The 24,180-nt window shown below is 44.3% G+C and overlaps 2 protein-coding genes and 1 pseudogene across 3 annotated transcripts in view; 2 read left to right on the forward strand and 1 right to left on the reverse strand.

Annotated features, from left to right (window-relative positions):
- The window catches only part of LOC143955583 (uncharacterized), a 44,434-nt gene that overhangs the window by 14,516 nt on the left and 5,738 nt on the right, over positions 1-24,180 (forward strand). The window lies entirely within an intron of this gene.
- LOC143955542 (uncharacterized) overlaps positions 1,681-24,180 on the forward strand; it is a 47,234-nt gene continuing 24,734 nt past the window's right edge. The window contains exons 1-8 of one of the 2 annotated variants that reach the window (XM_077465592.1): positions 1,681-2,163; positions 2,660-2,880; positions 2,997-3,085; positions 3,171-3,371; positions 3,458-3,620; positions 3,737-3,834; positions 3,925-4,054; positions 5,678-10,737. In XM_077465592.1, the coding sequence (XP_077321718.1) occupies positions 2,847-2,880; positions 2,997-3,085; positions 3,171-3,371; positions 3,458-3,620; positions 3,737-3,834; positions 3,925-4,054; positions 5,678-7,380 (2,418 nt within the window). In that variant the 5' untranslated portion in view covers positions 1,681-2,163; positions 2,660-2,846 and the 3' untranslated portion in view covers positions 7,381-10,737. Of the gene's footprint in view, positions 2,164-2,659; positions 2,881-2,996; positions 3,086-3,170; positions 3,372-3,457; positions 3,621-3,736; positions 3,835-3,924; positions 4,055-5,677; positions 10,738-24,180 lie in introns of those variants that run through there. The other variant, XM_077465591.1, reaches the window with a different exon arrangement.
- Positions 21,282-21,453, reverse strand: LOC143956428 (U2 spliceosomal RNA; annotated as a pseudogene).

A 24,180-nucleotide genomic window follows, 5' to 3' on the forward strand; every position in this document is an offset into this window, starting at 1 on the left:
CTGTCACCACCTGTAAGTGTTGGAAATGTATTGGGTACCCCTTTTACTCAGAAACAGCCTGGTGGGAGTGGTCTACAAGCTGTGCATTCTGGGTAAGGGTACTTAAGGTACCGACGCCATATTTTCGGGTGGTTCGTTTTTCTCCGACCTCGTGGCCCTCCTGGCCTGAGGTGTGTGCTGCCTTATTTCAATGTCTCAGGGCCGGCTGGACTGAGGCTACGCAACTTAAAGGTAAGGCCCAGAGGCTCTGGGGCCTACTGATCCAAAGATGACCCTGTGCCATCTTGCCTCCGGGGAGAAGCCAAGCAACTGGAGGATCCAGGGGAGGACTTTTCTGAGGAGGACCGAGCAATAAGGCTGGTGCCTCATGGAGAAGCCTGGAGACTCAGTTGGAGGACGCATCCTGGGTTGTCTACCATACAGTATCGCCGGGTCAGGCTGAAAGAATCAGGTACTGTGGGGAAACTCTTTAATCTTTGCAACCAGAAGCTTAACGTGCCTTCCTGTGGCAGAGGATTGCATAACAAGATCGCTGAACTTATCAAGTCTGTGGCAGAGACTTCGTTCGAGCATCTCACCGGCTGTTGGGTCAGTGAGAGAGGCCTGTCCGGTGATTGCTAGATCCAGCTTGTGGGAATCGTATGTCCTCTAGATCAATGAAATACCTCTAAACCGCAAAACTACAAAGGTATCTGAGTTCCCCTTATCCTTTACCCCTCTCTATTGCAAAAGTGTGTGTTTTTGTTAAATAAACACCCAGAAAAGGGACTAAGTGTCGGAGCTAATATCCTTTAATCCACTCTACAACGGGACCCCTAAGACCGATACAGTGAGCAGGTGAGGTAACGGTAAGTCCAATAAAAACCAGCAGCTCCTTTGGGGGTTAGTGCTACATACTGAATAGGAATTATTAGATCATGCTCTTTACACAGCTCCACTTAGGGTCGCCACGTGTCCGGGATTCAGCCAGACAGTCCGGGTTTTGAATCATGTGTCCGTGTTTCAGGCGGATTGAAATGCGGACGCATTATTCAGACCAGGTTATGGCTCTCCAAGTAACCAAGATAGTCACACACAAATCTGTTGCCCTCTGGGAGCTGCGGCTGTCTGGGGGTAGGTTCGGCATCACTGGGGGGGGGGGGGGGCAGGGCAATGATGATGTCAAGAGCAATTTGACCACACCCACTGTTCGCACCGTCACGCTATGCGCACCGCAATACTACTCTCCTTGGGGCACCCAAAGGTGTCCCTGGCCATTAAAGTGCTTGGGTTTGGCTTGAAGCAAAGGTGGCAACCCTGGACACAAGTTTGAAATCTGGACACAAGGTTGTAATAGAATGCTTTATTTAGATTCATCCTAATTTGCTTTATCCGTATAAAAATAAACGCATCCAGATGATTACTTGTTTTTGGTAATTGGTGCCCAGATTAAAACTGAGCTGAGGTCGTAACTTGAGGAGAGATCAAACTATTCCCAGACGAGCAAAGCCTGCAATTCCTACGTTTACCACAGGGAGGGCTCTCGGACAGGAAATGATGTAAAGCACAGACAGGAAGTGATGTCAGGTATAAAAAAGGAAGTTCTGGGTTAGAGGTGAGAGGGGAGGAAGTAGAGAGGAGACATTGCTGGAACTGGCAGCAGAGGAGGTAATAAGATATTATTTTCTATTTACACCCAGTAACCCCCCCCCCCCCCCCCGTCATGTTCCGTCCTCCATAGTCACTGTGACGTCTTTTATCTCCAGCAGATGCATATTAACACCCCCAGTATCATATAATAATTGTATGTGTTTTTATATATGTCATAGTGCTGTACAGAGAACCCTGTACACATCAGTCTCTGTACTAGAGGAGCTTACGCTCTAATGTCCCCTCCCCCGCAGTCACACACTATTATTATTATACATTTATATAGCTCTGACATATACCGCAGTGCTGTACAGAGATCACTGAGTTCAGATTCATCATCTGAACGTTCTGTGTTGTTCACCTACCCTGCCTCAAACTGAGCCCGGGTATGTTTGGCTCTTCAATAATAACAACCAATCACTATGGTGTGAGGGGAAATGAGCTGAAAGACCAGTTTATAAGGGCGGAACAGATGAATGGAGTCACCGGAAAGAGAGGTTCTCCCTGGAGATCATCTACCTGCTGACCGGAGAGGTGAGGAGGATTCTGGGGGGGGTCACATGACATCACTCTTATCTCTATTAATAAAACACAGACCTGACCGGAGAGGTGAGGAGGATTCTGGGGGGGTCACATGACATCACTCTTATCTCTATTGATAAAACACAGACCTGACCGGGGAGGTGAGGAGGATTCTGGGAGGTCACATGACATCACTCTTATCTCTATTAATAAAAACACAGACCTGACCGGAGAGGTGAGGAGGATTCTGGGAGGTCACATGACATCACTCTTATCTCTATTAATAAAACACGGACCTGACCGGAGAGGTGAGGAGGATTCTGGGAGGTCACATGACATCACTCTTATCTCTATTAATAAAACACAGACCTGACCGGAGAGGTGAGGAGGATTCTGGGAGGTCACATGACACCACTCTTATCTCTATTAATAAAACACAGACCTGACCGGAGAGGTGAGGAGGATTCTGGGAATATATAAACTGATCATAATTGTTTATTTTACACAGGATTATTAAGTGGTGAAGAAAATATCTGGTAAGCAGCCATCCTTTAGTCTACCCAACATCTCATTGACCCCACCTTACTTTCTTACGCTGGAGACAAAAAATTACCAAAAGATTCTTGAAGTCATCAACAAGATCACTGAACTGCTGGGAGTATTTAGAAGGACACAAGGATCTCTACAAGGACATCATGATGGACAATCAGCCGCCCCTCACATCACCGGGTAAGAGGAGACTTTATTGTAAAGGAGAGAGCAGTACGGAGGATCCACCTAGATCCCCCATCATCTGATAAACACATAGAAACAATGTATTCAGTCAGTGTGTGTGTTTCCTACAGATGGATCCAGTAATGGGAACCCACCAGAGAGATGTCCCCGTCCTCTGTATTCCACACAGGAAGGTCACACCATCCCCCACCATCATCAGGTAGGTGATTAACATTTGTTACATTCGGGTCTGTGTGTCAGCTGGTTTGTAAACATTAATATTGATCTTTTACTGTTATTTTCAGACTGGAGATCTGCAGAATTTAAATATTCTCGTCAAAGAAGAGATAAAAGAGGAGGATGATGAGGATGGGGAGATGGAGGAGTTTAGAAAGGGAGACAAAGGTGACCCGATGGAGCCACCCAAGAATAGAAACCCACCAGAGAGATGTCCCCGTCCTCTGGATTCCACACAGGAAGATCACACCATCCCCCACCATCATCAGGTACGTAAGGATGAAGAGAAACCTTAACATTTTATGCAATTCTTTTTTTTTTTATGCGGTCTTTGATGTTATTTTTGCGATATTAGGGTGAAGACCTGATTGATATAAAAGTTAAAGCAGAAGAAGAAGAAGAAGAGACATATGAGATGGGTGACCAGTCCATGGAAGAGGGTGGATTGATGGTGCCAAATAAGGAGGAGAAATCTTTTAATGCCAAATTAGAGAATCAGCCGCCCCTCACATCACCGGGTAAGAGGAGACTTTATTGTAAAGGAGAGAGCAGTACGGAGGCTCCACCTAGATCCCCCATCATCTGATAAACACATAGAAACAATGTATTCAGTCAGTGTGTGTGTTTCCTACAGATGGATCCAGTAATGGGAACCCACCAGAGAGATGTCCCCGTCCTCTGTATTCCTGGGATTCTACACAGGAAGATCACACCATCCCCCACCATCATCAGGTAGGTGTAGTTGGGCATGTAGAACTTGACACATCTTAATTTTTATTAACTCGGATTTTCCTGTATTGACAGATGTTTTGTGGTTTTTAGTGTGAAGAACTAAAAAATGAGGTTAAAAAAGAAGAAGAGACAGACGTGAGGGGTGAACAACAGCTTGCGGAGGAGGTTGGGATAATAGTGACTATTAAAGAGGAGGAATCTGCCCTAGAAATAGGTACAGGTGAGTGATAGAAGCTACAGGAAGAAACTTTACAAATGTTTGTTTTATTTCTAATAGTGTAAAGTATGTTCATTATCAAAAAAGATGATTCTCCACCAGTCACGATAAGTCTGGACTATAACATGGTACACCAGCACTGTAAATACAATTACAACTGGCATATCTTATTATTTAGTAATGGTTCCTAGATGTGTGCAATAAAGTATTCGCTAACCCTTGACAGAGAAAATAGTTTTAATTGTTTCATCAGCACAAAGACCATCCTTACAAACAGTATTAGGAATCCCCTCTGTATGAAAGGTCCATCTCCATTCCTCAATATAACGTCATGTTCCCAACAAATGAGGAGGAGATACTGTACACCATATGAAAGGTCCATCTCCATTCCTCAATATAACGTCATTTCCCCAACAAATGAGGAGGAGATACTGTACACCATATGAAAGGTTCATCTCCATTCCTCAATATAACGTCATGTTCCCAACAAATGAGGAGGAGATACTGTACATCATATGAAAGGTCCATCTCCACTCCTCAATATAACGTCATGTTCCCAACAAATGAGGAGGAGATACTGTACACCATATGAAAGGTCCATCTCCATTCCTCAATATAACGTCATGTTCCCAACAAATGAGGAGGAGATACTGTACACCATATGAAAGGTCCATCTCCATTCCTCATTATGACGTCATGTTCCCAACAAATGAGGAGGAGATACTGTACACCATATGAAAGGTCCATCTCCATTCCTCAATATAACGTCATGTTCCCAACAAATGAGGTGGAGATACTGTACATCATATGAAAGGTCCATCTTCATTCCTCAATATAACGTCATGTTCCCAACAAATGAGGAGGAGATACTGTACATCATATGAAAGGTCCATCTCCATTCCTCAATATAACGTCATGTTCCCAACAAATGAGGAGGAGATACTGTACTCCATATGAAAGGTCCATCTCCATTCCTCAATATAATGTCATGTTCCCAACAAATGAGGAGGAGATACTGTACATCATATGAAAGGTCCATCTCCATTCCTCAATATAACGTCATGTTCCCAACAAATGAGGAGGAAATACTGTACTCCATATGAAAGGTCCATCTCCATTCCTCAATATATCGTCATGTTCCCAACAAATGAGGAGGAGATACTGTACACCATATGAAAGGCCCATCTCCATTCCTCAATATAACGTCATGTTCCCAACAAATGAGGAGGAGATACTGTACACCATATGAAAGGTTCATCTCCATTCCTCAATATAACGTCATGTTCCCAACAAATAAGGAGATACTGTACACCATATGAAAGGTCCATCTCCATTCCTCAATATAACGTCACGTTTCCAAAAAATGAGGAGGAGATACTGTACACCATATGAAAGGTCCATCTCTGTTCTTCAATGTCATCTATGTCCATCACTGTATCATCGTTTTCCATTGTTGGTTTGGTTGCTTTGTACATTTCTCAGATTTTTTTTTTTTCTTTGGTGTTCTGATTATACTATAGCCCAGTGAAAACGTTCACTTTATTGAGCAACAGACGTTATCCATAAGTGCACAACGTGATATAATAAACATGCCTTAAACTATAAAATCATATTTCTTTTACTCAGATGAACATGATGTCCAGAACATTTCGGAGTTCCATCCCAACCAATTATCCATTAAATGTGAACAGGATCACAGAGGACACACAGCAGAGTGCCTGTTTTCCTGTTCCGAGTGCAGGAAATGTTTTAGGTCAAGAAAAGACCTAGTGGAACATCAAAGATGTCACAGCGAAGAGCAGATAGTTGACCGCAGTGAGATTCTTTACTCATGTCCAGAGTGCAGGAAATCCTTTAAAAGACATTGCGAACTTCGTAAACACCAAAGAGCCCACGTGAAAAAGTGGCCTTGCTCAGAATGCGAGAAAACCTTCTTCACGAAACTAGAACTCAGTAACCACCAGCGAGTTCACACCGGCGGGGAGACCTTCTCGTGCTCCGAGTGCGGGAAATATTTCAAGTCAAAATCCCGACTCTACACGCACGACAAACAGTGCCACCGCGAAAAACAGACGTTGGGTTATTCGTGCTCCGACTGCGGGAGATGTTTTGGCAGAAAAAGCGACCTTTGTACGCATCGGAAGTCGCACGTGGTAAAGTGGACCTGCTCGGAATGCGAGAAGCCCTTCACGACGAAAAGGGACCTCGTTAGTCACCAGAGAACGCACACCGGCGAGAGCTTTTCCTGTTCTCAGTGCGGGAAGAGTTTCCGAAGCAAACACGGACTTACCGCGCACCGAAAGGCTCACATGAGCAACTGGTCTTGCTCGGAGTGCGAGAAAACCTTCGTCACGCAACTACAGCTCATTAAACACCAGATCATCCACACCGGCGAGAAGCCCTTCGCGTGTTCCGAGTGCAGCAAAAGTTTCTTCTGCAAACAGAGCCTCAGGAATCACATGCTCATCACCCACGAGAAGCAGTTTTCCTGTCCGGAGTGCGGGAGGTGCTTCCCTTACCGGAAGTCTCTCCTTGACCACCAAGCCACTCACATGGGCGACCCCCCTTACGCGTGTCCCAAGTGCGACGAGTCGTTTGAGTCAAAGTCCGAGTTCGCCTTGCACCAGGCGCTCCACGACGGCGCGACGTTCCCGTGCTCGGAGTGCGGCAAAACGTTTCTCCGTAGGCCTCAACTCGTTATACACCAAAGGAACCACACCGGCGAGAAGCCGTTCGCTTGTCCCGAGTGCGGCAGAGGCTTCACCTACAAAGCCCTCCTCAGATCCCACTTGAAGACCCACACCGGCGAGCCTTTGCTCTCCTGCCCGGACTGCGGGAAGAAAATACGGGGGAAAAAAAGCCTCGTCGTCCACCAGAGGATCCACACGGGCGAGCGTCCTTTTCCCTGCCTGGAGTGCGGCAAGTCCTTCAAGGCCAAATTCACGCTCACCGCCCACAAAAAGATACACCTCGGAGAGAGGAGGTTTACTTGTTCCGAGTGCGGGAAATCCTTCTTGAGAAAACTTCAGCTGATAACGCACCAGAGGACCCACACCGGCGAGAGGCCATTCCCCTGTTCCGTCTGCGGGAAAAGCTTCGCTCAGAAAGGGACCCTCGATTCCCATTTTAAGCTCCATATTGGAGAGAAGAGGTTTTCGTGTTTGGAGTGCGGGAAGTCCTTCCTGAAAAAATCGCAACTTGTCTCGCACGAGAGGAAGCACACCGGCGAGAGGCCGTTCTTGTGTTCCGTGTGCGGGAAAAGTTTTACTCTAAAATGGAGCCTCCAGACCCATTATAAGCTCCACCCTGGAGAGAAGCCAATTTTATGATCAGAATGCTGGAAAGGTTTTAAACAAAACGGTGGAACTTGTTAGGCACCGGAAAAGTCACAAGGGCGGGCCTCCTTTTTCAAAGTGTGGGACGTGTTTCATGCAGAAAGAGGTTCTAATTAAACATCAGCGGGCACAGGGACACTGAAGGTGGAAACAAATTAAAGATATTGGTTTGTAGAATGTATTGTAGCCTTGTGTGACATAGATGAGGAGGACTCAAAGCATGTCCAAATGCTACCCACCTCCTGAGCACCATACCTTGGTTCCACCCCCTACCCACCTCTGAACACCATACCTTGGTTCCGCCCCCTACCCACCTCTGAGCACCATACCTTGGTTCCGCCCCCTACCCACCTCTGAGCACCATACCAGGGTTCCGCCCCTACCCACCTCTGAGCACCATACCTTGGTTCCGCCCCCTACCCACCTCTGAGCACCATACCTTGGTTCCGCCCCCTACCCACCTCTGAGCACCGTACCTTGGTTCCGCCCCCTACCCACCTCTGAGCACCGTACCTTGGTTCCGCCCCCTACCCACCTCTGAGCACCATACCTTGGTTCCGCCCCCTACCCACCTCTGAGCACCATACCTTGGTTCCGCCCCCTACCCACCTCTGGGCACCATACCTTAGTTCCGCACCCTCCCTACTCACCTCTGGGCAGCATACTTTGGTTCTGCCCCCTACCTACCTCTGAGCACCATACCTTGGTTCCACTCCCTACCCACCTCTGAGCACCATACCTTGGTTCCGCATCCCCCTACCCACCTCTGGGCGCCATACCTTGGTTCCGCACCCCCCCTACCCACCTCTGGGCACCATACCTTGGTTCCACACCCCACTACCCACCTCTGAGCACCATACCTTAGTTCCAAGCCCTACCCACCTCTGAGCACCATACCTTGGTTCTGCCCCCTTCCCACCTCTGGGCACCAAACCTTGGTTCCGCATTCCCCTACCCACCTCTGAGCACCATACTTCCCCCCCCTCTACCCACCTCTGAGCACCATACCTTGGTTCCGCCCCCTTCCCACCTCTGGGCACCATACCTTGGTTCCGCATCCCCCTACCCACCTCTGGGCACCATACTTTGGTTCCCCCCCCCTAACCACCTCTGAGCACCATACCTTGGTTCCGCACCCCCCTACCCACCTCTGGGCACCATACCTTGGTTCCACCCCCTACCCACCTCTGGGCACCATACCTTGGTTCCACCCCTACCCATCTCTGGGCACCATACCTTTGTTCCGCACCCCCCCACCCACCTCTGGGCACCACACCTTGGTTCTGCACCCCCCTACCCACCTCTGGGCACCATACCTTGGTTCCCCCCCTACCCACCTCTGAGCACCATACCTTGGTTCCGCCCCCTTCCCACCTCTGGGCACCATACCTTGGTTCCACACCCCACTACCCACCTCTGGGCACCATACCTTGGTTCCGCCCCCCCCACCTAGAGAATACAGACCCAAGTATCGTTTTTGGTGCTAAGCAGTTCGTATGGAATTTGCTAATGAATATATCTCCCTGGCAACAATAGATTCACTCAGCAACAATATATCTCCCCAGCAACAATACTGTAGACCCCTCCCAGCAACAATAGATTCACTCAGCAACTATAGATATCCACAGCAACAGTACATACATCCCAGCAACTATAGATCCACTCAGCAACAATATATCTTCCCAGCAACAATAGATCCTTCCCAAGAACAGTAGATAGCCACAGCAACAATAGATCCACTCAACCCCAATTTGTTTCCTCAGCAACAATACATCCATCCCTGCAACTATAGATCCACTCAGCAACAATATATCTCCCAAGCAACAATACTGTACATCCCTCCCAGCAACAATAGTTTCGCTCAGCAACAATTTGTTTCCCCAGCAACAATAGATTCACTCACCAACAATATATCTCCCCAGCAACTATAGATCCACTCAGCAACATTTTATCTCCTCAGCAACAATAGATCCTTCCCAGGAGCAGTAGATCCCTTCCAGCAACAATAGATTCCCTCAGCAACAATATATCTCCCCAGAAACAATAGATCGACTCCGCAACAATAGAGCCCCAGCAATAATAGATCCCAACAATAATAGGTCAATGCCAGCAACTAGAGATCCCCACAGCAACATTAAATCCACCTAGCAATACTATATTTCCCGATCAAAAATAGATCCCACATCAACAATAGATCCCCCACAGCAACAATAGATCTCCCTTGCAACTATAGCTCCACACAGCAATAATAGATCCACTCAGCAATAATATATCTCCCCAGAAACGATAAATCCCCCCCAGCAACAATAGATCCTCAGCAAAATACCCCCAGCAACAATAGAGCTTCCAGTATTCAGCATCAATAGACTCTCCAACAGCAAGCAACAATAGCCCCCCCCCCCCTCCCCACACACTCAACACTCATTCTCTCCCATCAACAACTGACCCCCCAGAAACAATTGCTCTCCCCCACCAACAGCAATAGATCTCCCCAGCAACGATTGATCTCCTCCAGCGACAATAGAGCCCCCAGCATCCATAGACCCTTCAACACATCCCAGCATCCTTTGGCATAATATACATTCGGTGCTGGAGGTTCCCCACATTCCCACTGAAAAAAAGCCCTTGTCATCTCCACCCCCCCCATCTTCATTGGCACCCCCTCCGTGGTTCCCTGCATGGGATGAGAAGTCACATGGTAGGGTAGCCATGTTTATGCTCTGCCAGGGTGGAATATTATTGGCTGTCTCTCAGAGATCTCACGTTAGTAAAGGGTGATTTTTGCATTCTTTGCTTTCTAAATGCGGCGAGCATGTTCTACAGATATCACAAACATTGGTGGTCTCATGGTGAAGTGTCCTCCTTCATGGTCCAAACTCCGGAGATGTCTTGTAGAAGGTTTATTGAGGCAAAGTTGTCACATGGATGAGGATCTATGTCTACGCTCTGAGTGTCAAAAGAGTTCTACATCAATCACATTGTGGGGGGGGGACAAAGCATTTCTGTGTACTGCATGGGGTGAGAAACCACATGGGAGGGACGCCATGTTTATGTTCTTCGGGGGGGGGGGTAATATTGGCTGTTCATCAGAGATCTCACATTGGTTGAATTTTGCATTCTACGTGCGGGAATATCTATTTCTATCATGTCCGGCTGTATGCCAAGGAACTGACCTGGTGATGGGCAATATTTTGTGTTCAGAGTACCAGAAACCTATAAAAACCACAGCTTGACTTCAAATCTCCAAAACCATAGAAAACATGGCTATGTAATAGAAAATTCCGCAATCATTAGAAGAGGCTTTCTTGTTTTACTGTATAAACAAGATATTAATAAATTCGCTATTATACATTCTGGTGTTTTGGTTTTGAAGAATCCAGCTCTTCCCCATCAGCAGATTGACCACCATCCATGGTTGAACCTCCCACCTCATAAACGTTATCAGATGACTTTGACTTGACCACCATCCATGGCTGAACCTCCCACCACATAAACGCTATCAGATGACTTTGACTTCACCACCATCCATGGCTGAACCTCCCACCACATAAACGCTATCAGGTGACTTTGACTTCACCACCATCCATGGCTGAACCTCCCACCACATAAACGCTATCAGATGACTTTGACTTCACCACCATCCATGGCTGAACCTCCCACCACATAAATGTTATCAGATGACTTTGACTTGACCACCATCCATAGGTGAACCTCCCACCACATAAATGTTACGAGATGACTTTGACTTGACCACCGTCCATGGCTGAACCTCCCATCACATAAATGTTATCAGATTACTTTGACTTAACCACCATCCATGGCTGAACCTCCCACCACATAAACATTATCAGATGACTTTGACTTAACCACCATCTATGGCTGAACCTCCCACCACATAAACGTTATCAGATGACTTTGACTTGACCAGCACCAACCATGGCTGAACCTCCCACCACTTAAATGTTATCAGGTGACTTTGACTTGACCACCATCCATGGCTGAACCTCCCACCACATAAATGTTATCAGATGACTTTGACTTGACCACCATCCATAGGTGAACCTCCCACCACATAAATGTTATCAGATGACCTTGACTTGACCACCATCCATGGCTGAACCTCCCACCACATAAACATTATCAGATGACTTTGACTTAACCACCATCTATGGCTGAACCTCCCACCACATAAACGTTATCAGATGACTTTGACTTGACTAGCACCAACCATGGCTGAACCTCCCACCACATAAACGTTATCAGATGACTTTGACTTGACCACCATCTATGACTGAACCTCCCACCACATAAATGTTATCAGGTGACTTTGACTTGATCACCATCCATGTCATCTGATATCGGTTATGTGGTGGAAGGTTCTGCCATGGATGGTGGTGCACTAAGTCCATATAAACATTGTAATACCAAATTGATACGCTGAGTGGACAAAGCAAGCTCTTCTTCCATCCCCTTGTTCTAAAAATCCATTCAATATATGGTCCGCAGATAGGGGACGTATCTGATATCAAATGAATAAGCGATAATCAACCAATACAATGAAGCCAACTTCTCGGGTTTCATCCAATGTTATGATTCTTTATTAGCTATATGGCAGGATACAGGAAGAACATGCTGACCTGTTTCGTCAGGGGCCTTACTCATAACAATTAAATTAGCAAGAACTGCACTTGAGGGTCTAAAGAAAAGTCTGAAAAATACCTATATTATTTCTAATATTTGTGAAATGTTTGTTTCAGTTGCCTTTTTCAGGGCATATATAACATTCCCTAACGTGATCCTAAGAGAAAGAAAAGCCTCAAAAGGATTGTAAGCCTCAGACCCGAGCTTGTCTCAATCCACAGCACTAAGGGTCATTTCTGTCTGCTGCTCCATTCCTCTGCTATAAGCATTGTTCACTACTGACAGGTTTTCCAGACACCAAGAGAAAAATGGTGACAGGCGAGGGAGCTCCAGAACACAGCCTGTGATTGACAGCCTCAGTTCTGTTCCTGTGTGAAAGGGGGGGGGGGGGGTGTCCCTTCCTTCCAATCAGCTCTCACTGAGCTCTGCAGTGTGTAATGTCAGCTTTCTGACAGCTCGGACAAGCTTTTGAGATTCTGTGCTTTGAAGGGCTGTAGAGGAGTCTGCAGATAAAAAGGTACAGCTTATGTAGAAAGATTTGTATCATCTCTGTGGCCAGTCACTTCACTGGTTTTATGTAAGGGTTTCCAACCACTTTAAGAACATTTGGCCATTGGAGAAAATAACCTAATGCCCTGTACACTCGGTCGGAAATTCCGACGGAAAAGGTCCGATCGGATTATATTGTCGGAAAATCCAATCGTGTGTGGGCTCTATCGGACCTTTTCCGTTGGAAATTCCGACAGAAAAAATTTCGTTTGTAGAGAATTACGACGAATAAAGTGCCACGCATGCTCAGATTAAATTAAGAGACCGAAGTTATTGCTTACTAGCATCTACGTAGTCCTGTCGTACGCAACGAACGTCACCTCATTCCGAACGATCGGATTTTCCGACAACTTTGTCCGACGTTGTGTATGCAACACCAGTTTCGGACAAAGTCCATCAGAAAAAGTCCGACGAATTTTGTGGTCGGAATGTCCGACCGCGTGTACAAGGCATAACACTAAAGGCTATGAACATTCGACCAGAAGAGGAAATAATATAAGATTTCTGCATGGTGAACAATGTTTATAAGCTGCTGATTCGTTCACTGTTCAGAAGATTCAGCAAACGGTCAAAGTAATGGGTGTTTCCCCAAGCTGGACCTTCATTCCAGCAGGAACGGAAACATTTTACTGTTACATATGAGGGGAACAGGTGTTTCTACTGTGTGGGGATATGTGTGTGGTGACACTGTTGAGGGGACACTGTGCGCGGACACTGGGCCGGTTGATCAGTGTGTAAAAAGCTGTAAAAAACAGCTCATACTCACTGATCACCGGGCCAGCTGCAACGAACCGCTCTCTCTCTCTCTCTCCTCACTGACAACTTCCATGTGTGGAGAAGAGAGCTGATCGCCTAGCAACCGGCTCTCTATTTATGCCACATGATGGCTGTGATTGGACACAGCCATCATGTGATCAGGAGGGCCAATCACAGAGCCCTCCTGCCAATCTGAGATGCGAAGCGTCCGGGTGACACGAGCGCATCGAGATGGCGCGCGTGATCAATATAACGTCATGTTCCCAACAAATGAGGAGGAGATACTGTACACCATATGAAAGGTCCATCTCCATCCCTCAATATAATGTCATGTTCCCAACAAATGAGGAGGAGATACTGTACACCATATGAAAGGTCCATCTCCATTCCTCAATATAACGTCATGTTCCCAACAAATGAGGAGGAGATACTGTACACCATATGAAAGGTCCATCTCCATTCCTCAATATAACGTCATGTTCCCAACAAATGAGGAGGAGATACTGTACACCATATGAAAGGTCCATCTCCATTCCTCAATATAACGTCATGTTCCCAACAAATGAGGAGGAGATACTGTACACCATATGAAAGGTCCATCTCCATTCCTCAATATAACGTCATGTTCCCAACAAATGAGGAGGAAATACTGTACACCATATGAAAGGTTCATCTCCATTCCTCAATATAACGTCATGTTCCCAACAAATGAGGAGGAGATACTGTACATCATATGAAAGGTCCATCTCCATTCCTCAATATAACGTCATGTTCCCAACAAATGAGGAGGAAATACTGTACACCATATGAAAGGTTCATCTCCATTCCTCAATATAACGTCATGTTCCCAACAAATGAGGAGGAGATACTGTACACCATATGAAAGGTCCATCTCCATTCCCCAATATAACGGGAACACTGGAGGGAGAGCACACTCACGAGAAGCAGTTTTCCTGTCCCGAGTGCGGGAAATGTTTCCTGTTTCGAAAATCTCTTTTTCTCCACCAGAGCACTCACATGGGCAAGCCTCCTTACCCATGCCCCAAGTGCGAGAAGTCGTTGGATTCAAAATCTGAATTTGCTTTGCATCAGGCTTTCCACAGGGGCGCCAAGTGCGTGTTCGGAGTGCGACAAGTTGTTTCTTCAGAGTGTGGGACAGGTTTCACGCAGAAAGATAGTCTACTTAACTGGTTCCCAACCAGCGCACGCTGATGTACGTCGGCAGAATGGCACGGGCAGGCAAATGGGCGTACCTGTACGTCCCTTTAAATTTGCCGCCCTGCCATTGCGAGTGCGCCGCCGGTGGCGTGCTCGCGTGCTGGTCGGGACACGGGTCCCGCAGACTCGATCACTGCAGGCATACCCGCGATCGTCTCACGGGGCGGCTGAACGAGGAAATGCCATTGTAAACAGCATCTCCCCGTTCTGCCTAGCAACTACTGACGCTGATCTCTCCTCCATGTGATTGGAGCAGAGATCAGTGTTCACTAAATTAAAGCCCAGCCCCCAACAGTTAGTAACACACCCCTAGGAACACTTAACCCCTACACTGCTACCCACTGGTTAACCCCTTCACTGCCAGTGTCATTTACACAGTAATCACTGCATTTATATAGCAGTGATTGCTGTATAAAGGACAATGGTCCCAAAAAATGTGTCAAAAATGTCCGATGTGTCCGCCATAATGTTGCAGTCACAATAAAAATCGCTGATCGCCGCCATTACTAGTAAAAAAAAAATATTAATAAAAATGCCATAAAACTATCCCCTATTTTGTAAACGCTATAACTTTTGCGCAAACCAATCAATAATCACTTATTGCGATTTTTATTACCAAAAATATGTAGAAGAATACGTATCGGCCTAAACTGAGGGAAAAAAATGTTTTTTATATATTTTTGGGGGATATTTATTATAACAAAAAGTAAAAAATAATGCGTTTTTTTCAAAATTGTCGCTCTATTTTTGTTTATAGCGCAAAAAATAAAAACCGCAGAGGTGATCAAATACCACCAAAATAAATCTCTATTTTTGGGAAAAAAAAGGACATCAATTTTGTTTGGGAGCCACGTCGCACGACCGCGCAATTGTCAGTTAAAGCGACGCAGTGCCGAATAGCAAAAAGTGGTCTGGTCTTTGACCAGCAAAATGGTCCGGGGCTGACGTGGTTAAACGTCAGAGGGTGCAAGGACACTGAAGCTGGAAACAAATTGATGTTATTTGAAAAAAAGTAACTAATGCTCAAACCTTCAATATTAAGGAAAAGCTAATGAGTAGCTGCCAACATAAAAGGTGTTCTCACACAAAATACTAGACAATTGCAATTTGTTTAGTACCGAATTAGTTTTTTAACAAATTTTGACAAATTCGTTGATTTACGAATTTAGAATTTCTGAAATTTCGAAAATTCTGAAATATGAAAATTCAAAACTCGGAAATTCAGATTTCCGAATTTTCAAATTTTCGGAAATTCTAAAATTCGGAGATTCAAAATTCAGAAATTGGGAAATTCAAAAATTTGGAAATTCGAAAATCCAAAAATAAGAATGAAAATCTGAACATTCAAAAGAATGAACATCTGAAAATTTGAAAACCCAAAAATATGAAATAATAACTAATAATAAAGATTAAATTATAGGTATTGGAATTTCCTTTTAAATTTGGCTGTTCGTAAATGTATTTGAATGAATTATCTGAAATAATGAATGCCGTATCTAAACGAATGGAACCCAACGATCTAATAATAATAAATAATAATAATAAAACCTTTTTTAATTTCAATAGTTTTTATTGAGTTTTCAAGAAGTCAATACAGAAAGGAAATATCATAAGAAATGGTTAAGTATTGGAGCATCAATAAAACCCTTTTTATTATTATTATTTATTATTAATTCGTTCCATTCCATTTGTTTAGATGTGGCATTTGTTATTTCGGATAATTCGTAACTTCAGATAAATTTGTATTCATTACGTTCACAAGCAGCCACATTTTAAAGGAATTTCCAATACCTATAATTTAATAGTTAGTTATTATTTCAAATTTTAATAATTTTTTTTTCTCTTTTTCAGATTTTTCTAATTTTTGGGATTTTAGAATTTCTGAATTCCGAAAATCCAGAATTCAAAAATTTGGAAATTTGAAAATCCGATATTTCGAATTACCGATTTAAAAACGAGTGAAATGAAAACGAATACATTTTTTGTCAGTGCAGTCTACGAAATAGAAATAAAGGGAAGGTAATGTGCTATCTCAACCAAAATAAATGAGTATATATATATATATATATATATATATATATATATATATATATATACGGTGTTCTATGGAAAAATTTATATATATATATATATATATATATATATATATATATATATATATATATATATATATATATATATATATATATATATATATATATATATTGAAGGCCAGTATGGTGGCCTGAATTTATGGGAGGAGCCCGGAGGGGTATTTAACCAGCCCATCCGGCTGTGTTCCTCGTCGGTTCCTGTGCGCGATACCCACCCTCCCATCCCCTTTTTAGGGCATTTCTCAAGGTATTCATACTCCTCACAAGAGTACTCATTTCATCTCATTTCATATTCATTTCATTTCATTTCTCATTTCTTATCTAGGGTATGCCCCCTTATTTTGGTATACCGTACGTTAGACCAAGGCACACTTTCAGGTCCATTTCAAGTGGTAAGTTTATGTTAACCCTGTATGTCATCCTTATCCGTATCAGCCATAGGGCTCTAATCCATATATATATATATATATATATATATATATATATATAAATGATGATAAATCTACAAGGGCAATAATCGATCTTCAAAGAACGTCCCGCAATGACACTGCTAACTTGAATAATAAAGTGCAATATTCAGAAAAAAATTCCATCAGCATGTGCAAAAAATATCAATTACATTGCAATAATGTCTTTTAAAGTGCAAATAATCTTCAGAAATAAAGTGAAAAATACTTCAAAGTGATAATAGTGCAAAAAATTGTGTCCGATTAAAAAAAAAAATCCAGATGGACAGTTCATAGAAGAAAGTGCAAGCAGCAGAAAAGGCAACTTCATCCAAATATTTCCACCATCCACTGTGCGCCACTCACTTACCCCAGTCTCTCACCTCATAGGACGACCCCCTACAGGTCAAGTCAAGCCCCCTGTATGGACAAGAAGATGGATCCTCTACGATCGATCGATTCCCAAAAATACTCCACACGAAAATGCTGATAAGAGGGTAAATTTCCAGGTTCATCCAATGCAGCCGTGTTTTTCGGTTCCATCAAACACCCAGAGGAGAACGCCATATTTTTTTTTTACTAATCTTTTAACAAAGACAGAGCTGCACTAATTTGTGTCTTTTATATGTGCCTGGAGTTTGGCTTTACCAGTAATCTTTTGTTGGGGGGAAAGCATGGATGGGCTTTGCACAGTGTTTGGGTTGTTTGAATGAAGGTTTTGCACCACACCATCATCACCGGATCCCTTTAATCCCGAGGAACCTCAAAATAGAGTCCGACAGGAGGAGATATCTGTCTGTCAAGAGTGCTAAAAATATTTTAACAGAAAATTGAGTCTTATCACGTGTCACCAATCACACGGGCATTTTTGCATACTGCATGGGAATGGGAAAACATTTGGTAGGGAAGCCATGTTTTATGCTCTGCGAGGGTGGAATATCATTGGCAGTTCAGGGTGTTTTTTTTTATGTTCTAAGTGTGGGGATATCTATTTATATCACGTCCACCCGTATGCCAGAGAACTGAACAGTGGTGTATGTTTGTGCTAGGAGTACGAGAAACCCATAAAAACCCCACCTTCACATATCTCCGAAACCATACAAATACATGTTTATGCAATAAAGGATTCAACATCGCCGGTCTTTATTATTTTCCTGTATAAATTGTATTAGTATTAAAAGTTGATAGTATTATACATTTATTTTGAATGTTTTTGAAGAATACCTTCAATTCTGGGCCTAACCTCCCACCTCATAAATGGTATCAGATGACTTTGACCCGAAAATGTCCTTATACCACCATGTTGGCAATGTGCAGTAAGTCTCTTTAAACTTTTTTTTGGTTTGGATTGGTCATAGCAGAACTGCAATAGCAGGTTGATAATTGATGAAGAATCCAGGTCGACGACATCAACGGATTGAACGTCATCCAGGGCTTTGAGCTCCTCAACGTTCCCCACACGGAATGAGCAAACAAATCGGCCACACTCCAATGATGTCCACCCTCACGAAGCTAGGGATTATGATTAATCCCTTTTTGAGTGAAATATGTCAGAGTTAGGTTTGGTCTGGTTGGACTCCTCCTCTGTGATCTAGTCTTCGAAAACGTTAAAGCTTTGTGAGGGCTTTTGCGGTTGGAGTGCAGCAGCCGACTTGCTTGTTTAGCCAAATTAATGCTCCACAAGGGGACAATATGTGCTATCCATCAGAGATTAGACACGTGCGCTGACAATAAATTAGTTTTGTTTCGTTACGTTTCGTATTAGACGTTAATTCGTAATTCGTGTCCGAAATTCAATTTGGATTGGTACGAAATACAACTTTTTTGTTAGATTTGTTAACTTTTCGTAACAATTACGAACGTTCGTTATGATGAATTTATCATTGTGAGGGGCTCCCACCATCCCTGTGCTGTGCTCATTATCAGGGTCGTTTTTAAGGCAGGGCAAAAGGGGCAGCTGCCCTGGGCCCTGTCATTGTTGTGGGACCCAAAGCAGCTGCCTCATACTTGCCAACTATCCTGCTTTAAATTCCCTCGTCCCTTGGGGTTTTAGTCCTGTGCTGTGTCCCAATATCTCAGTGTGAAGTGCTGCTACTAATGCTGCCCATCTCTGCCCTATTGTTGCGTACAGATGACTCACCTCCAGACCGTGTGTTTGCATGTAAATTACCGGCATTCATATGTAAATCGCGGCAGCCAGTGGCATTCATATTTATATCATGTCCCCCTGAGGTCATATCCACAGTAATCTCTAGCAACCAATCAGCAAGCAAAAATCATGTGCTGTAACCTCTAGCAACTAACCAGTGAACCGTAATGTGTGCTGTAACCTCTAGCAACTAACCAGTGAACCGTAATGTGTGCTGTAACCTCTAGCAACCAGTCAGTAAGCAGTCATGATACACTGTAACCTCTGGCAAACAATCGCAATAGCTGCCCAATCTGATTCAATAAATTGATTTTGATTTTAGCTGCTATTTATTGTATGTCTCAGAGCAGGTGGAGAGCAAAACTGCATGGGGGGGGGGGGCCAAGAAAAGTTTTGCCCAGGGTCCAATCAATATTTAAGACGGCCCTGCTCATTATGTGGGGCTCCTACCATCCCCGTGCTGTGATGACTTCCTGGGTTTTTAACTTCATCATAACGAATAATCGCAATTAACGAAAATTCTTATTTTGTCCGATTCTGACTCTCCCATTGACTACCAGTCTCTCCCACTCCCATATTTAGAAAAAAGGTAATTTTCCCAACCCCCACTCAGCAGCCGAAGAAAACCTCTGCTTGGTCAACAAAACACCAGTCACGTTTCGGTTGGATCCGAAATTCGTAAATGAAATTTCGTATTTCGTACAAAATTCGGAAGCATAGCAATTCGTATTTCCTCCCGAATGTACGAATTTACGGAAATTCATACAAATTTTCAATTCGTACGAAACTAATCGCACATGTCTATCAGAGATCTCACAATGGTAAAGGGACATTTTTTTGTGTTCTAAGATCAAGATCTTTTTCTATCCTATCTAGCTGTAAGCCATAAAACTGACAGATGATAGGACTTATTTGTGTTTGGAGGTGTGCAAAACCATATGGAAACCGCAGCTTGACTGATATCTTCCAAACCATACGTGTTTATGTTTAAGAAGACTCAACAATCATTGGAAGAACCTTTATTGTTTCCTTATATAAACACTACAATCATACATTTATATATCAATTGTTCATGAAGAATCAAGGTCTACTATATCAACAGATTGAACGTCATCCAGGTCTGAACATCCCACCTCATCAATTGTATCAGGTAACTTTGACCCAATCATGTGCTCAAGACACCATGTTGGCAATGTGCTCTAAAGCCGCGTACACACGTAGCCGCCTGTCCGACAGACTTAGTCTGGCAGATTTCCTGTCAGACTGTCCGTCGGACTTTCCGAACGGGCTACTTGCCCACACACAGCACTTTTTCAGCGGACTAATACGGCGTACTAAGTCCGTCGTACTATCCGCCCTACTTTTGAAATGAACTGACTCTCCCACACACGCGGAGGAAAGTCCGCTCATTTCGAGCGCGTCTCCAGGTAGGCGGGGCCCGCGAAAGAGACGTCGCTGGCCCCGCCACCTGGTATGGACTTAAAGGGGAACCCCAATGCCGAAACAAATCGGCGTGGGGGTCCCCCCAAGTCCACATCAGACCCTTGTCCGAGCAAGCTACCCGGCCGGCCAGGAAAGGGGGGGACGAGCGAGCGCCCCCCCTCCTGAGCCGTATCAGGCCGCGTGCCCTCAACATGGGGGGTGCCTTGGGGAAGGGGGGCCGCGCGGCCCCCCCACCCCAAAGCACCTTGTCCCCATGTTGATGAGGACAAGGGCCTCTTCCCGACAACCCTGGCCGTTGGTTGTCGGGGTCTGCCGGCGAGGGGCTTATCGGAATCTGGGAGCCCCCTTTAATGTGAATGAGTATGGGGTACAAGTCAGGAAAATGGTGGGAAAAGTCCGCTCATTTCGAAAGTACGGCGGACTGGCACACACACTGCCGGATTGTCCGCCGAAATGCGAGTCCGGCGGGAAGATTGGAGTGCAAAACTACTTTCTAAGTCCGCCGTACTTTCGGGTCAAAAAAGTATGCCGGAGGCTACACACGGGGGGGATTGTCTGGCGGACTTGAGTTTGCCGGACTTTTCCACCCGCTTGTTTGATCGTGTGTACGCGGCATTAAAGGTACTGCAATACCAGGTCGATGCGTGGAGTGGACAAAGCAAGGCTCTTCCTCCATCTCCCTGTTCTAAAACTCCATTTAATATTTGGTCCTCAGATAGAGGAACGCATCAAATTATAAACTGATGATCTTAGCCAGAAGCCAACAGAGGACCAGCAAGTCTATCTACATTTTTCTGATTGACGTTCATTATGATCGGAGGAGTTGTTGGTTCCTACAGGTGGGGGTGACGCCAGCTAAACAACAAAGGACTTAGTTACATGCCGCTCAGAAATCTGAATGGGTTCAAAATAATTTTATATTTTTAAACATTCTTTTCTGAATGAATGAAATACTTGTATAGCGCACAATGCGAACTGAATCGCCTCAAGGCGCTGTGGCGAGCTTTGATCATCAGCTAGAAGAGGAAGGTCTTGAGTTTTTTCCTAAAAGCCAGGTGATTTTCTTCCAGGCGGATGTTGATTGGTAGAGCATTCCATAGCCGAGGACCTTGGACAGCGAATCTCCGATCCCCCTTGGATTTATACCGGGCTTTGGGCACGAGGAGGAGGTTTTTGTTGGCTGATCGAAGACTGAAGGTTTGGTGTGTAATGATTTATTTTCTCCATTAGGTATTGCAGAGCTTCTCTATGCACGCATTTGTGGGTGAGGCAAAGGGTCTTGAACGTGATCCGATTTTTTACGGTTAGCCAATGTAAGCTCCTCAGCTAAGGAGAGATGGATTCCCAGGGTTTTTTACCTGTTATCAGCCTTGCCGCTGTGTTTTGGATCAGTTGTAATCGTGCAAGTTGATATTGTGGTAATCCTATATAAAAGCGAGTTTGCGTAGTCCAGTCGTGAATTAATGATTGTTCCAACTACCACTGCTTTGTCATTCTTTGGGATAAAAGGGATGCGTCTGCGAAGCATGCGCAGCAGATGGTGAGATCCACTGACTACAGATCCTATTTGCGCATCCATTGACATTTGGGGCGTCTAAAATAACCCCGGGATGAAATCCTTTATACTGAAAATGAATTATTTGTTTGCAGTCTTTACGCAACCATGTGGTCAAAAGTTGTAGTTTAACGCTTTACTTTATACGCATGAAAAAAGGCATCGAGACGTTAATTTATTTCTGATAATTAGCATTGCGATTAAAACTGAGCCGTAGCGTAATGTACTCTGAGGACAGATCACAAATGAGTGAAGCCTGCAGTTTCTCTATTTGCCTCAGGGAGGTGATCTCAGACAGGAAGTGATGTCAGGTATAGACAGGAAGAGATTTAAACTACAGACAGGAAGTTCCAGGTGAGTCGGGAGGAAGTAGAGAGAAGACATTACTGGAACTGGCAGCAGAGGAGGTAATAAGATATTATTTTATATTTACACCCAGTAATCCCCCCCGTCATGTCAGTCCTCTTCCTCCATAGTCACTGTGATGTCTTTTATCTCCAGTAGATGATGATACACACACATATGTATATATATATATATATATATATATATATATATATATATATATAAATATATATATATATATATTATACACAGTGGTTAAAATAATGATTTGATCCCCTGCAGATTTTGTAAGTTTGCCCACTTACAAAGAAATGAAGGGTCTATTATTTTTTTATGGCGGTATTTTAACTAATAGAGACAGAATATTAACCAAAAATCCAGAAAAAAAAAAGCACATAAAACAAATGTTATAAATTTAGATTGCAGTTCAGTGAGTAGAATAAGTATTTGATCCCCAATCAAAACATGACTTAGTAGTTCGTGGAGAAACCCTTGTTGGGAAGCACAGAGATCAGACGTCTCTTGTAGTTGGTGACCAGGTTTGCACACATCTCAGGAGGGATTTTGGTCCACTCTTCTTTACAGATCTTCTCTAAATCCTTAAGGTTTTGTTTGCCGTCTCCTGGCAACTCGAAGTTTCAGCTCCCTCCATCAATTCTCTATAGGATTAAGGTCTGGAGACTGGCTAGGCCACTTCATGACCTTAATGTGCTTCTTCTTGAGCCACTCCTTTGTTGCCTTGGCGGTATGCTTTGGGTCATTGTCATGCTGGAGAAGACCCATCCACAGTGTTCTGGCTGAGGGTAGAAGGTGCTCATCAAAGATTTTACAAAACATGGTCCCCGTCCATTGGCCCCTCAATGCGGCAAAGTCTGCCTGTGCCTATAGCAGAGTAACAGCCCCAAAGCATCATGTCTCCAACTTCATGCATGATGGTGGAGATGGTGTTCTTTATGGTCATAGTCAGCCTTTTTCTTCCTACAAACACGGAGGAAGGGCAGAGCAGAGTAATGGAGTCATATGAAAGAGAGGTTACTAAATTTCTTCATGGAGATCATCTACCTGCTGACCGGAGAGGTGAGGAGGATTCTGGGAGGTCACATGATATCACTCTTATCTCTATTAATAAAACACAGACCTGACCGGAGAGGTGAGGAGGATTCTGGGAGGTCACATGACATCACTCTTATCTCTATTAATAAAACACAGACCTGACCGGAGAGGTGAGGAGGATTCTGGGAGGTCACATGACATCACTCATATCTATTAATAAAACACAGACCTGACCGGAGAGGTGAGGAGGATTCTGGGAGGTCACATGACATCACTCTTATCTCTATTAATAAAACACAGACCTGACCGGAGCGGTGAGGAGGATTCTGGGAGGTCACATGACATCATTCTTATCTCTATTAATAAAACACAGACCTGACTGGAGAGGTGAGGAGGATTCTGGGAGGTCACATGACATCACTCTTATCTCTATTAATAAAACACAGACCTGACCGGAGAGGTGAGGAGGATTCTGGGAGGTCACATGACATCACTCTTATCTCTATTAATAAAACACAGACCTGACCGGAGAGGTGAGGAGGATTC

This window comes from Lithobates pipiens, unplaced genomic scaffold (assembly GCF_037356315.1).
Source record: "Lithobates pipiens isolate NorthernLeopardFrog02 unplaced genomic scaffold, aLitPip1_a1.2 Scaffold_35, whole genome shotgun sequence".
NCBI lineage: Eukaryota > Metazoa > Chordata > Amphibia > Anura > Ranidae > Lithobates > Lithobates pipiens.